This window comes from Podarcis cretensis (genome assembly GCF_951804945.1).
Source record: "Podarcis cretensis genome assembly, chromosome: 8".
Lineage (NCBI taxonomy): Eukaryota > Metazoa > Chordata > Lepidosauria > Squamata > Lacertidae > Podarcis > Podarcis cretensis.
In genome coordinates, this window is record NC_137177.1 from 89,356,292 (window position 1) to 89,369,929 (window position 13,638).

The window sequence follows — 13,638 nt, forward strand, 5'->3', positions numbered from 1 at the left end:
CCGCTACTTAACCAAATCCTGATGTACAAGAGAACCTCTTATTCCATTACTGCAAAGCTTAACACAGACATCTTTGATGAGGTACCTTGTTGAAAGCTTTCTGAAAATCAAAGTACACAATGTCAACTAGATCACATATCTATATACCGCTTCACACTCTGAAAGAACTTGAGTTGCCTGCAAATACCCGCAAAACAACCTGGCAGGCCAAAATTGGCCCATAAGGTGAAGGCATGTCTCTTCCCAGGTATTGTAAGAGTCGGCCCAAGTCTTGCCAGAGGAAATGGCAAGAACCAAATCAGGAGAAGAGGCATGTAAATAAAATGGGGGGGGGGGGGAGAGAGACAAAAACAGGTAAGGAGAATTTTCTTGATTTACTGGCTGCCTTGCATTTTGAGCTGTTCTGCCTTCAGCTTCTGGCCACCTCCCCACAAATGCTGCAGGTTCTGGGGCCACAATGCTTTCCGCCAGAGAGAACACACACCCTCTGCCTACTTTGTGATGCCCTCCACATGATCACATACTTGTGCGGTGAGGGAAACTACAGCAAGAGAAGTTACTTAATGAAGCCCGACATTTATTATGGAGGTGCAACAAGCTTTTGGAAGTGGGGAAGGAAGGAGGGCTGCTGCCTTTCTTGGCCCTGGGGGCGCCCTGCTTCCTCGCAGTGTGAGAGAGATTGTGGTTGTCAGCCTGGAGCTGGAAGGAGAGATGGAGGGCATGCCTTCCTCACGTGTACATGGCACCATGCAGATACTCCAGCCGATGCGCCTGCTGTTGCCGCCGCACCTTGGAAAATAAAGGTAAATATGAATGCCTCTGGCTCTATTCACGACTGACTTGTGGCCCCCAGGTGGTTCTCCACGAGATAATGCAGCACCTCAGGCCAAAAGACATACAACTAACCCCTGCACCTGCCCACAGGGATCAGCACTCACCTTGTCCTTCTTGTACTCTTCATATTGTTCGTCGTCAGTGGGCAGCTCATGACGGCAGAGAGGGCAGGAGTTGGTCTGGGCAAGGAGAAGGGAGTTAGCAGCAGCAGCCTCTTGAGAAAAGGAAAAGGGTGGAGGGAGCCATCCCAGGTACCAGAGAGGGAATGTCCCTGTTCCAATACTTCACCTTTCCAAGCCAGGGAAGAATACAGCCTTTGTGGAAGATGTGCTCGCAGGGCATCTTCCTGACCACCTCTTCCTCCTCAAACTCCAGCAGGCACACTGGACACTTCAGCCCTTTGTCTAACCCCCACAAGTGGTTGGAGAAAAGAAAAGGCAGAAAACAGTTCTATCAAGTTGGCTCCACTCTACCAAAACACAGCCCGGCTACACCTTTGCAAAGCTCAGAAATCCTGCCAATCCCATATTTACAAGCATTTTATTCTAATTGGATTTTTCTACTATAAGATTACTAGTGGATTATTGCTACTACAAGAGCAAGGGGTGGAGCATACATGATGGAAAAGCTGGGTATGCCAAGCACAAATACTCCACCCTCTGGATGCCAAAGCCTTTGACAGATGCTGCCAGAACATCAAAAGTCCTCACACCTGGGAGTCATGACATTTTGTGCCAGATTCTTCCTGGAAGTATCATCAATCAGAAAAGACCCTGCTAATTATAATAATAATCCTGCACCAGAGCTGGTGGAAAACACTGCAGAGAGCCCTTGTGATGTAGCGGTTAGAGTGCTAGACTAGGACCAGGGAGACCAGGGTTCAAATTGCCACTCACCCAATGTACCTCACAGGGTTGTTGTGAAGATAACATGGGAGGGGAAGAGTACTGTATACCCCACCCTTCAGCTCCTTAGAGGAAAGGTGGGATACAGTATACAGTGGTACCTTGGGATGTGAACGGGATCCGTTCCGGAGCCCCGTTCGCATCCTGAACAGAATGTAAGATGCGACGGAACGTCTGCGCAGGTTGCGTTTTGCCGGTTCCGCGCATGCGTGTGATGTCATTTTGAGTGTCTGTGCATGTGCGAGCGGCGAAACCCAGAAGTGACGCAACCCGAAAGCACTCAACCTGAAGCACATTCAACTCAAAGTATGACTGTAGATGTAATAAATAAAACTTTTTAAAGGTGACCTTTTGAACTTTGTCATGACCAAAAAGCAAACCTTGAGTATACAAACAGGAAGGCAAGGAAAAGCAGTAGGTGCTCAGCAGAGGCAGGAAAACCAGTAGGCAGGCAAGGAGAGAGATGCACCTTATTGCTGCTGAGCTTGGAAATGGGGGCACAGCTGCTGCCATTGCAGGTGGAAATCAACCTACATCTTGCAACTTTCCCCCAGTTCCCCAGGCAGCTTTGTGACTCATCTGGACCATCTCTTCCACAGAAATTGGGTTGGACGCTTTCAAAGACTGAGAGGTCTTGGAGACATTGACACTCAAATTCTTGTTACTTTCTTAAATGACTGTGCTGGCTGGGGCTGATGGGAGTTGTAGTCCAAAACACGTAGAGAAAGCTGACATAGACTGTCTTCTAACCACAACTCTTGAAGTGCTGAGAAATACAAGGCCCAGAATGAAATCAAAACTACTACCTGCTTGCTGTGGGGTAACAGGCACTGAAGGAAGGCTCTCTACAGCTTGCTTGGCAGCTGGCGGGGGGAGCCGGTGGTCCCAGTCTTCACTCTCCAAGAAGCCCACATCAATCTCCAGGCCATTGAAGAGGGACCTGCATATGTTGGAGAAAAAGAGTGTGAGCAGCCACCACTGGGCTTCCTTGTCAGAGAGCTCTGAGCCTCCAGAGAGCTCGTGATCCAAATTCCTAAAGATTGGAAACTCCTTACATACTTTCTGAGTGAAAAAAGAAAATGAACTCATAATATCTGGGTTTGAGGACTGGAGAAAACATTTGTTTATAGAAAGCAGAATTGTTGGGTGCTATTTTGGAATGGATGTTTTGAATAATTTTCTATATACAGCTGACACAAAAAATGGAAGTTTTCCTTTTGGTTTGTGCTTTTATTTAGATTAGTTTATCTTTGATAAAAAGATATTTGATATTAACCTTTGCATACGTTCTTTCACATTTTAATTGTCAATTTTTTTATTAAAGATTTTCTTGATTTACAAAAGTGTGTGCAATGTCTCTCTCTCTCTCTCGTATATTTATTTTCCCCATGTAACATTTTTACAAATCAGTTTCATTTGTTGAGACATTGGGAAGAAAAGGGGGAAATAGGTGGAGGGGGTGGAAAGATGGGTGGGGCTGGGGGTCGGGCGACGGTGTTTCTATTTTACTTACTATATGTAGGGTTTGGTGTCAGCGTTGCTTGTGCAGGTTTTTTGTTGTTCGCTTGTGTTCCTTTGGTGGTGAGAGAGGTTGGGGTTGGCCTAGGGTGTAGGTGTTCATTTGTGGTTGGCTGTGGTGGTCTTTGTTTTCACGTGTGAGTGGGGTGGGTGGGTGTTTTGGATCAGGTTAGCCATATTGATTTGTATGCCGTTGGTGGATTTTTGTCGTTGTCTTGTTGGGCTGTGTATGTGATAAAGGGGAGCCATACCGGGCTGAAGGTATCTTCTGTTTGTCTCCGTGTCACTTTCAGTTTATTGGTTATTTTTTCTAGTAGGGCTGTTCCCCATACTATTTGGTACCATTGGTCCATGCTTACTCCTGACAGGTCTCTCCAGTGTCTGGTTATGTTGTTTCTGGCTGCTGAAAGTAGGTGGGTTATGAGTTCTTTGTGGTGTAAATGGGCGTTATTGTCTTGGAAGATGTTTAGTAGGGCCAATTCTGGGGTGGTTTCTAATACTTGTTTGGTTATTTTTCAAATTTTAATTGTGACCCAATTTCCAAAATAAGGTGCTCATTTGAACCCAGGGGGATCTTTTCTGCTTCACTCACTGGGAGTAGCAGAGAAAGAAGAGGTGAGATTATTATTTTATTCTGGAAGGGGGAACATGTTTTCCTTCTGAGCTGCCATGAAGGACCTCGGCTGCTTGTTGTGAGACTGGGCTGTCACAGAGCATAGGGAGGAAAGCGTGGGCACTAAACCTCCTAATAAAGGTCCGGATTGTCTTGCGCCCCCCCCACGGCATGAATTACGGCTCCCCCCAACCTTTGCAGAGCTGGAGAGCACTTTTTGAGGTTGACCTGGGTAGACGCCGAGCACAGGAAGCCATGCTTTCTTCGCAGAAGGAAGCCTCGTAAGCTGATCCAGTAGCAGCAGCTTCCCAAAAAACCAAGTGAGGATAATAAACAGTGTGTTTTGGATGGACTTTAATTGGACTAAGTTTATGACCTGAATTTCTGGAATACAAAAAGGGAGTCCATTCCAGAAGTGGTTGAGAGCTGCATGGGTAATTGTATATGAGTGTGGAAAGAAGTAAAAAAAAAGACTTGGAAAAGTGGAGGAAGATGCAACTTTCCTTATCAGGAAGAATATCAGCCATCAAAATGAAAATGTTACCTAAGACCGGGGCTTTTTTCCAGACAGAACTCACCTCTTTAGTGTGTTTCAGCACCTCTGCAGTGCCATTCCCTGGTGGCAGTTTATAATTTTTGGCCCCAGTGGTGAGGTAAGTGGGCAAAGAAGAGAAGTCCCCCTCCCTTCAACAACCTTGGGTTCTCCCCCTAAAAAAAGGTCAATAAGTCCTGCCTATGATGCTATTTCTTTTCAAAACAATACCAGTAATAAGCAATTTAAGTTGTTTTAAACAGTGGCAGAGAGACATATCAAGATTCATTTGGCAGGGGAAGAAGCCAAGAGTTAAGTACAAAATTTTAACAGATATAAAAGACAGAGGCAGATTCTTACTACCAGATCTTGGATTGTATTATGAAATAGCATGTTTATGCTGGTTAACAGAATGGATAGCTCTGGAAGATGTTGGATTATTGGATTTAGAAGGATTTGATAGACAATATGGTTGGCATGCATACCTATGGGATGATAAAGTAAGAGTACGTAAAGGATTCTTAAAACCACATTATAAGAAGCCTCTGTATAGTATGGATGAGGTATAAAAACCTGTTTGAAAGCAATACCCCACTATGGCTCTAGCCCAGGGGTCGAAAAGGTTTATCTTGCCTGGGCCGGATCGGTCCTGCAGAGATCCCTCCATGGGCAGGATCACACGTGCGTGTGAGCGTGCACCCCTGTGATTTTCAGCGTCTGTGCAGACATGATTTCCAGCGCTGCGGAAGCGAGTCCCCGTGCCGCGCCGGTTTAGCGCAGCACGCGAGCGGGCAGCTCAGTTCGGGGGCGGCTCATGGGCCAGTCAAACAACCTCCGCAGGCCGCTTCTGGCCCATGGGCCTTAGGTTGGTGACCCCTGCTCTAGCCCACTGAAGCAAGTTCTATGAAGAAAATGAATATGAAAAAGAAATGGGGCACCTACAGAGACATATTAGAGATCGCTGAATCAGGAGTAATGCTCAAAAAAAAGAGAGGACATTAAGGAATGGATAACAGAGTGGTTCCAATCTGAGATGTACAAAAAAGATAAACTGGAGGGATCTGCTGAAGAAAGTTCTGACTTTGAAAGGGGTTTAATGGAGAATAATGAAAAACTAATTTTAAAAATGTACAAAATCCTGCTGGAATAAGAAACAAAAGATGAACTGGTCAAACCTGCCATGATACACTGGGCAAGGGATGTAGGACACAACATCAAGATGGCATCATGGGAAAAACAATGGGTGATTAATATGAAATTTGCAGCCTGTTACACCCTGAGGGAGAACTATCTAAAGATCATCTATAGATGGTACTTGATCCCGAGTAAACTTGCTAAGATGTGTAAAAAAGGTTCTAATATACACTGGAAGTGCCAAGAGATGGAAGGTACAGTCTTCTACATTTGGCAAACATGCAAAAAGGCTAAAGGATTTTGAATAAGATATTCAAGTTGACGTTTAAAAAACCCACAAAAACCCCTTGGAATAAGGGAATTGGACGTCCCCCAAAAGTTGGTCAGCTTATTTTTATACCCAGCAATGGCATCAAGAATAATATATGTGCAAAAGTTGAAGGATGATGAGATACCAACCGAAGTAGACTGGCAGAATAAATTCACAAGTATGCGGAGTTAAAAAGTTTAACAGTGAAAATCAAAGACCAGGAGGAGTCAGTGTTTAGGGAAGAATGGAAGCCTTTCATAGAATATCTGAAGAACTATAATAACCATATTAATATGCAAGTAGGATATGAATTGTAAACAGCCGTGAAAAGTAGTTTAGATAATGAGGAAGGAGGCTAGTTACAATATGCAGCAAACTACAGTAAGGGGAAATAAGGAAACTATGGAGGGGAAGTTCACATTTATTAGAAAAAACAGTGGAAATTAAAAATGTAATGTCTGCTTGAAAATTCTAAATAAAACATTTTTTTACAAAAGTTCACAGCCCATGAGGAAATATGTGACATTTTAAGATTTTTGTGTGTGCATCCCTTTACACTTGCTTACACTAAATTGCATTTGCCATTTTGCTTCCCATTCATTCAGTTTGGAGAAATCCTTTTAGAACTCTTCACAATTCTCCCCTTGTTCAATGGCCGTTAAGCATTTAGAAATCTAAGCACACATTGTACTTTGCTTTCCAAACCAGCAGTGGGTGCATAATGGATGCAGAGTAAACAGGTGTGCGTACACCGCCGAATAGTGAGGCAGGATTTACCCTTGCACAAGTCATCCTAGTTCTACTTCAGCAAAACTGGTACTTCTACATGCCTGTGAACTCACTTTAGCAATGCGCCCCACCGGTTTTCCTAGAAGAGACAGTAAGCCAGTGGTTCTCAAAACTTTTTTCTCGGGGCCACACTTTCAGAACAAAAATGTGCTTGCACGACACCATTTTTAAAAAATTGATAAAATACATTGGAAACAACAACTAGGATTGTCCACAGAATCACTTGATGCACTTGCTCTCAGTTTGAAAACATATCTATCAATATTCTGCTAAAAAAATTATATATGCTATACCATATAATACTGTACTATACCAAAATGTTTAAATGTTTCTTTGATTGCCCTAGACACACTTCCCGACACGCTTGCCATCCTCTCCTCCCACACCCTTTGAAAACCACTGCATTAAGCTAACCAGCCCATATTTCCCAGCATCCTCCCTGGGATCCCTTTTTAATTGGTGTTGCATTGGCCATGGGAGGTAAGATTGATTTTTATCCTGCTCCTTCCTCCATCCAATCTCCCTTTTTGTAAGATGCCTTTGCTGTGGCTCCTTATTTGCCCTGTGAACTAAGCCTAAGCACATGAAACTGAAACAAGACCTTATTGTTTCCATTTACAGATAGGTAGCCGTGTTGGTCTGCCATAGTCAAAACAAAATAAAAAAATTCCTTCCAGTAGCACCTTAGAGACCAACTAAGTTAGTTCTAGGTATGAGCTTTCGTGTGCATGCACACTTTGGTATCTGAAGAAGTGTGTAAGCACACTTGGTATCTGAAGAAGTGTGCATGCACACGAAAGCTCATACCAAGAACTAACTTAGTTGGTCTTTAAGGTGCTACTGGAAGGAATTTTCTTATTGTTTCCATGTTTAACACGTTTTTGACACAGGAAGCTGCCTTATTCCAAGCCAGATCATTGGCCCAGCTATTTCATTGCTGCCTTCACTGACTGGCAGTAGGACTGCAGACAGTGGTCTCTCCCAAGCCCACCTTGAGATGCTGGGGATGAAGCGTGAGGCCTGAGCATGCAAAGAAGATGCTCCACCGCCCAGCTCAGGCCCTTCCCGTCCCGTTTCTCCTGTGTGGAGTTTTAGACCTGAACGCTAACCACACAATGTACAGCAGTACGTCTGTTTATGTACTTAATTCGTTCCAGAGGTCTGTTCTTAACCTGAAACTGTTCTTAACCTGAAGCAGCACTTTAGCTAATGGGGCCTCCCGCTGCCGCCACACGATTTCTGTTCTCATCCTGAAGCAAAGTTCTTAACCTGAGGTAATATTTCTGGGTTAGCGGAGTCTGTAACCTGAAGTGTCTGTAACCCAAGGTACCACTGTAATATAGAAACAACAACGCAACAGATTCTGAAAACCTTGTCACGGCCCAGAAGCAGAACTGCGGGAAGATAGGAGAGCGGATCTACTAGCTGTGATGGCGAGAGGGAGCCTCAGGTTCAGGGGCAGTCTACCTGCAAGTGGGGGGGACCTGCCTAGGCATGTCCAGACATAGCTGTCAACCTTCCATTTTTTGCAGGAAATCCCCTTATTCATGTGGGACGTGGGTGGTGCTGTGGGTTAAAGCACAGAGCCTAGGACTTGCTGATCAGAAGGTCGGCAGTTCGAATCCCCACGACGGGGTGAGCTCCCGTAGTTCGGTCCCTGCTCCTGCCAACTTAGCAGTTCGAAAGCACATCAAAGTGCAAGTAGATAAACAGGTACCGCTCCAGCGGGAAGGTAAACGGTGTTTCCCGTGCGCTGCTCTGGTTTGCGAGAAGCGGCTTAGTCATGCTCACATGACCTGGAAGCTGTATGCCAGCTCCCTCGGCCAGTAAAGCGAAACCTGGATTTTGAAAGTCATCTAATCTTCTTTGCTGTATTATACTGTATTGTTTTGGGACGCAGGTGGCGCTGTGGGTTAAAGCCTCAGCGCCTAGGGCTTGCCGATCGAAAGGTCGGCGGTTTGAATCCCCGCGGCGGGGTGCGCTCCCGCTGCTCGGTCCCAGCGCCTGCCAACCTAGCAGTTCGAAAGCACCTCCGGGTGCAAGTAGATAAATAGGGACCGCTTACCAGCGGGAAGGTAAACGGCGTTTCCGTGTGCGGCTCTGGCTCTAGCTCTGGCTCTGGCAAGAGCAGCGATGTCACGCTGGCCACGTGACCCGGAAGTGTCTCCGGACAGCGCTGGCCCCTGGCCTCTTAAGTGAGATGGGCGCACAACCCCAGAGTCTGTCAAGACTGGCCCGTATGGGCAGGGGTACCTTTACCTTTACCTTTTTACTGTATTGTTTTAATTAGTGTTTTTATAGTTGTTCTGATTTTGTGTGGAGTGCCCTACCTGGGTGGATGGAGCAGCCAAGTAATTTTCCTTGTCCCTGAGAGGGGGCAATGACAATTATTATTATTATTATTATTATTATTATTAACCCCAGAGTCGGCCACGACTGGACTAATGGTCAGGGGTCCCTTTACCTTTTACCCTTCTTCCGTTTCCCGCTGCTCTCCCGGATTGTTAGCTATCCCGTAGCCTGTCCCGGGCCAGGGGAGGCTGCTGATCCTTATTCTGACACAACCTTGATGGCAGAAAGTGAGGAGGAATTAAAGAACCTTTTAATGAGGGTGAAAGAGGAGAGCGCAAAATATGGTCTGAAGCTCAACATCAAAAAAACGTAGATCATGGCCACTGGTCCCATCACCTCCTGGCAAATAGAAGGGGAAGAAATGGAGGCAGTGAGAGATTTTACTTTCTTGGGCTCCATGATCACTGCAGATGGTGACAGCAGTCACGAAATTAAAAGACGCCTGCTCCTTGGGAGAAAGGCGATGGCAAACGTAGACAGCGTCTTAAAAAGCAGAGACATCACCTTGCCAACAAAGGTCCGTATAGTTAAAGCTATGGTTTTCCCAGTAGTGATGTATGGAAGTGAGAGCTGGACCATCAAGAAGGCTGATCGCCGAAGAATTGATGCTTTTGAATTCTGGTGCTGGAGGAGACTCTTGAGAGTCCCATGGACTGCAAGAAGATCAAACCTCTCCATTCTGAAGGAAATCAGCCCTGAGTGCTCACTGGAAGGACAGATTGTGAAGCTGAGGCTCCAGTACTTTGGCCACCTCATGAGAAGAGAAGACTCCCTGGAAAAGACTCTCATGCTGGGAAAGATGGAGGGCACAAGGAGAAGGGGGCGACAGAGGACGAGATGGTTGGATAGTGTTTTCGAGGTTACCAGCATGAGTTTGACCAAACTGCGGGAGGCAGTGGAAGACAGGAGTGCCTGGCGTTCTCTGGTCCATGGGGTCACGAAGAGTCGGACACGACTAAATGACTAAACAACAAGAAGTGTCCCGAGGCTGCCTTTCGGCTCTGCCCCGGGAGGGAGCCCGCCCGCCCGCCCCCCGGTGCCGGCTCTGCCCCGCCCGGCTCCCCGGGACGCCCACCTGGCCAGTTCCAGCAGCGCCTGGCGATGCGGCTCCTCCTGGCGGGGCCTGGCGCCCGGCTCGCAGTCGTGCTCCTCGAAGTAGGAAGCCATGGCGGCAGCGCCCCAGCCAGCAGACGCGGGCGGGGCGGGGCGGAGGGCGGCTCCGCCCGGGACTCGGCTCCTTGCCAAGCCAACCACAGCCGGGACGCCGCGCGCGCTCATTGGCCCCAGGCCGCGGGCAGCGGGCCAATCAGGGCGGGCGGCGAGACGCGGGGATTCGGGTCGTGGGAAGGCGCCCGGCGGGACTTGGCGGCAGGTGGCGCGGGGGGGATGCCGAAAGGAGGTGGAGGAAGAAGAAGAAGAAGGAAGCGGCCGGCCGGGAAGGCTCTCCATTCCTGCGGCATTTCCCAGCTTTGCTTTGCTCGTGCGGAGCCGCGGCTCAGAGTTCTTGCATTCCTTTCTCGCAAGCAAAGCTGAAGTTTTTTGCTCAGGGGAGGGACAGGCTGCTTTTTCAAAGGTGAATCCCCTCCGAAGCTCCGGGCAGCTGAAAGATGCGTGTCGGCTCAGGAAGCGGGTGGTCAGCCTTCCTCAAGCGCCTGCCGCCTCTAGACGATTTGGACTACAACTCCCATACAGCTGTGCAAGCTGGGGCCTAGGAAAGGCCAAAACGTATGGAAAGCACCTGGGAACATGGGCGTGGACAGGATTTATGATGGGGGGGGCGGGGGGCGGGCAGAACCTCAGTTAGTTAAGTATTTTCATTGATTTACTCGATGGACGTCATTGGCTTGGGGAAGTGGGAGGCATTAGTCAGTTGTGAGGCTGACAATTAACGTTTCTCTGTCCACCGATGTAGGAAAGTTTGGCTTCTGTAGGAAAGCTTCTGCTTCTGTACAAACCGTTCTAGGTTGAGACATTTTCTCATCACCCCAGAATGTTCAGGTTCACACTTAGTTCAAACAAACACGGCATTCTGACCTGTTCTTAATGCATAGTTGATCACATCTATGGAACATGATTGATATGTCCTTTTAAGTCTTACATTATCAATCATTAAGTAATTGTTTTAGGTCTTGTTCTATTAATCACCAGTTATAATTTAATTAGGAGGTTTTCATGCTTGTCTAGTTCTGTGCTCCCTTTCTCAGCCTTCAATCTATTAGTGATTAATACCTATATGTATCCTTTGCTTTGTATCTGTATTAACCAATCAGCACCAAGCACATATATGACATGTATCCTTTGCTTTAACCAATCAGCATCAAGCACATATGTGGCATGTATCCTTTGCCTTGTATTTGTGTTAACCAATCAGCAGCAAGCACATAGGTGGCAATGCTGTATTATTCAATAAAAGGGACTCCCCGAGACATGCTCGAGAGGATGCCTCCCAGATGACACCTGCTACTCGTCTGTCGTTTATTCCAACCCAACACACCATTCTGTGCTTCTGCATTCCTGACATCTTAGAGCAAAAGTATAGTTTGCCAACCCTACTTTGAAAGGAGGAATACGCACACAAACACTGAACATGTGCATGTTAATGTCACTAAAATAATAATAAATCTCAGTGCCATCCAGAGAAGCATCTGGCTGGCCACTTTGAGAACGGGACGCTGGCCCAGCCGGGCTCTTCATCTTTTCTTAAACCACAGCACCATCAGGGACACTGTGGCTTGTCTGATAGCATAATGGTGTCCTAGGGCTGAAGCTCTGCCACCCATAGGAGGATTAACTGAGTGAATCACAAGGTCCTCTTCCACCCCAGCAATTGCTAAGGTAATGCAGCAGGCACACTTCTGGAGCTGTGCTAAAGTACCTAGGCTTTGTGCTGATGAGGAATCTGGAGGTAGTTTTTATGTGTGGGAGAGGCAGCAGAAGGAGTGAAGGCCACAAACCTTGTAGGGGAAGCAACAGACTGATGCATATGTTGAAAAAATTATAGCAGCCTTGGCCACTGACAGGTTGGCAGCATGTGGTAGGACTTATTCTGGCAAAATGTTTTGTTGGAAATCTCTGTAATAATTAATCATGATTTGGTGTCATACCCATTGCTGGTGCTTCTAGAGATTCCTCCCTGAGATTCCTCATCAAACTCTGGTCTTCTCTCTGCTAGCAGCTACCAGGATGGAGATAGCTGTGAGGTGGGAAACAAAAAGGACTCACATATACTCATATGTGGGAAATAGCACTTTTTGAATGTGTGACCCAGCACAGCTGAGTGATTGACAGACAGCCCAAGAGGAATAAACTTCTCGGTGTATGGTCTTCATTTATTGTGTCACATGTATACAAAGGTCTACTTAGTGAATTTTTTGTGCAAGTAGATAAATAGATACCACTCTGGCGGGAAACTAAACAGCATTTCTGTGCGCTCCTCTGGTTCACCAGAAGCGGCTTAGTCATGCTGGCCACATGACCCAGAAGCTGTCTGCGGACAAACGCCGGCTCCCTCGGTCTATAGACGACTGGACCTAATGGTCAGGGGTCCCTTTACCTTTGCTTAGTGAATTTATAATATATGTGTATCTTAATTTCACCCTACGTATAGTATTCCAAGTTGTGCTTTCTCAGTTGGGTTTATGATATTAAAAACCAATATGATACATCTGCAGGGTAACACACCTTTGAAGTAAAAAGCTGAAAATGAACATCTGTAAACGTGTACAGATCACCCGCCTCCCATCTATAAAAAGCTTTAAAAAAAAAGAAATAAATACAAAGCCCTGGTGGGTTCAGGTACAGATGTCAGACCTGTTTGCCATCATCTGCTCTTCTCCGGATGGTCCGCCAGGTGGCAGGGACTTGATATTCAGGTCTGAAGTGCCATCCTTGCTGCACCACTATTAGCAGGATGGTTAACCCATCTCTAAAGCCGCCACCTGGGACGCAGGTGGCGCTGTGGGTTAAAGCCTCAGCGCCTAGGGCTTGCCGATTGAAAGGTCGGCGGTTCGAATCCCTGCGGCGGGGTGCGCTCCCGCTGCTCGGTCCCAGCGCCTGCCAACCTAGCAGTTCGAAAGCACCTCCGGGTGCAAGTAGATAAATAGGGACCGCTTACCGGCGGGAAGGTAAACGGCGTTTCCGTGTGCGGTTCTGGCTCGCCAGAGCAGCGATGTCACGTTGGCCACGTGACCCGGAAGTGTCTCCGGACAGCGCTGGCCCCTGGCCTCTTGAGTGAGATGGGCGCACAACCCCAGAGTCTGTCAAGACTGGCCCGTACGGGCAGGGGTACCTTTTACCTTTACCTTTAAAGCCGCTAAAGGCTGTCCATTCCAGGTGTCTCCACCCCCTACCCCCACCCCCCACCAGAGCTGCTATCTTGTCTGTGGAGCCTTCTATGACTCCAGAAACCTTAAGTTGCACAACTGATACCTGAATGTTCCTGAGATTCTGACTCTGGGCTGGAGGTCCCTGGAGAGCTGACAAAGAGGGGGAAATGCTCTGACACATCAGCAGAAGCTGCGTCTGATCCAGGGGTGACCCATCCTGTTTCACCACCTGAGGCAAAATAGGAATTGCCGCCTCCCCACCCCCCCCTGCCATGTTCCATCACCACTTCCACTACCATTGCACCCCAGCTCTCACCAAACTCAGT

General features: G+C 47.3%; 1 protein-coding gene and 1 long non-coding RNA gene across 2 annotated transcripts; one reads left to right on the forward strand and one right to left on the reverse strand.

The window, feature by feature from the left end:
- Positions 1–556: 556 nt before the first annotated feature.
- On the reverse strand, positions 557–10,188 carry RNF181 (ring finger protein 181). The gene is made up of 5 exons (XM_079987635.1): positions 10,063–10,188; positions 2,546–2,679; positions 1,123–1,238; positions 939–1,013; positions 557–789 (listed from the first exon to the last, which is right to left on the reverse strand). Exons 1-5 carry the CDS (start codon positions 10,152–10,154, stop codon positions 730–732), a joined length of 477 nt encoding a protein of 158 aa, XP_079843761.1. The 5' UTR covers positions 10,155–10,188; the 3' UTR covers positions 557–729.
- Positions 10,189–11,494: 1,306 nt separating this feature from the next.
- LOC307222431 lies at positions 11,495–12,652 on the forward strand. Its single transcript, XR_013841760.1, has 2 exons — positions 11,495–11,822; positions 12,160–12,652. It is a non-coding gene; the product is annotated as an uncharacterized lncRNA (long non-coding RNA).
- Positions 12,653–13,638: the final 986 nt, after the last annotated feature.

Bases quoted from the DNA above. Each gene is read 5' to 3' on its own strand.
- RNF181 (XM_079987635.1), bottom strand. From the start codon at position 10,154: ATGGCTTCCTACTTCGAGGAGCACGACTGCGAGCCGGGCGCCAGGCCC. The intron at 1,239-2,545 runs GTAGTAGTTTTG...TGTGGGGGTTAG, and splicing joins TGTTACCCCACAGCAAGCAG to ACAAAGGGCTGAAGTGTCCA. The intron at 1,014-1,122 runs GTGAAGTATTGG...CTCCTTGCCCAG, and splicing joins TTCTTCCCTGGCTTGGAAAG to ACCAACTCCTGCCCTCTCTG.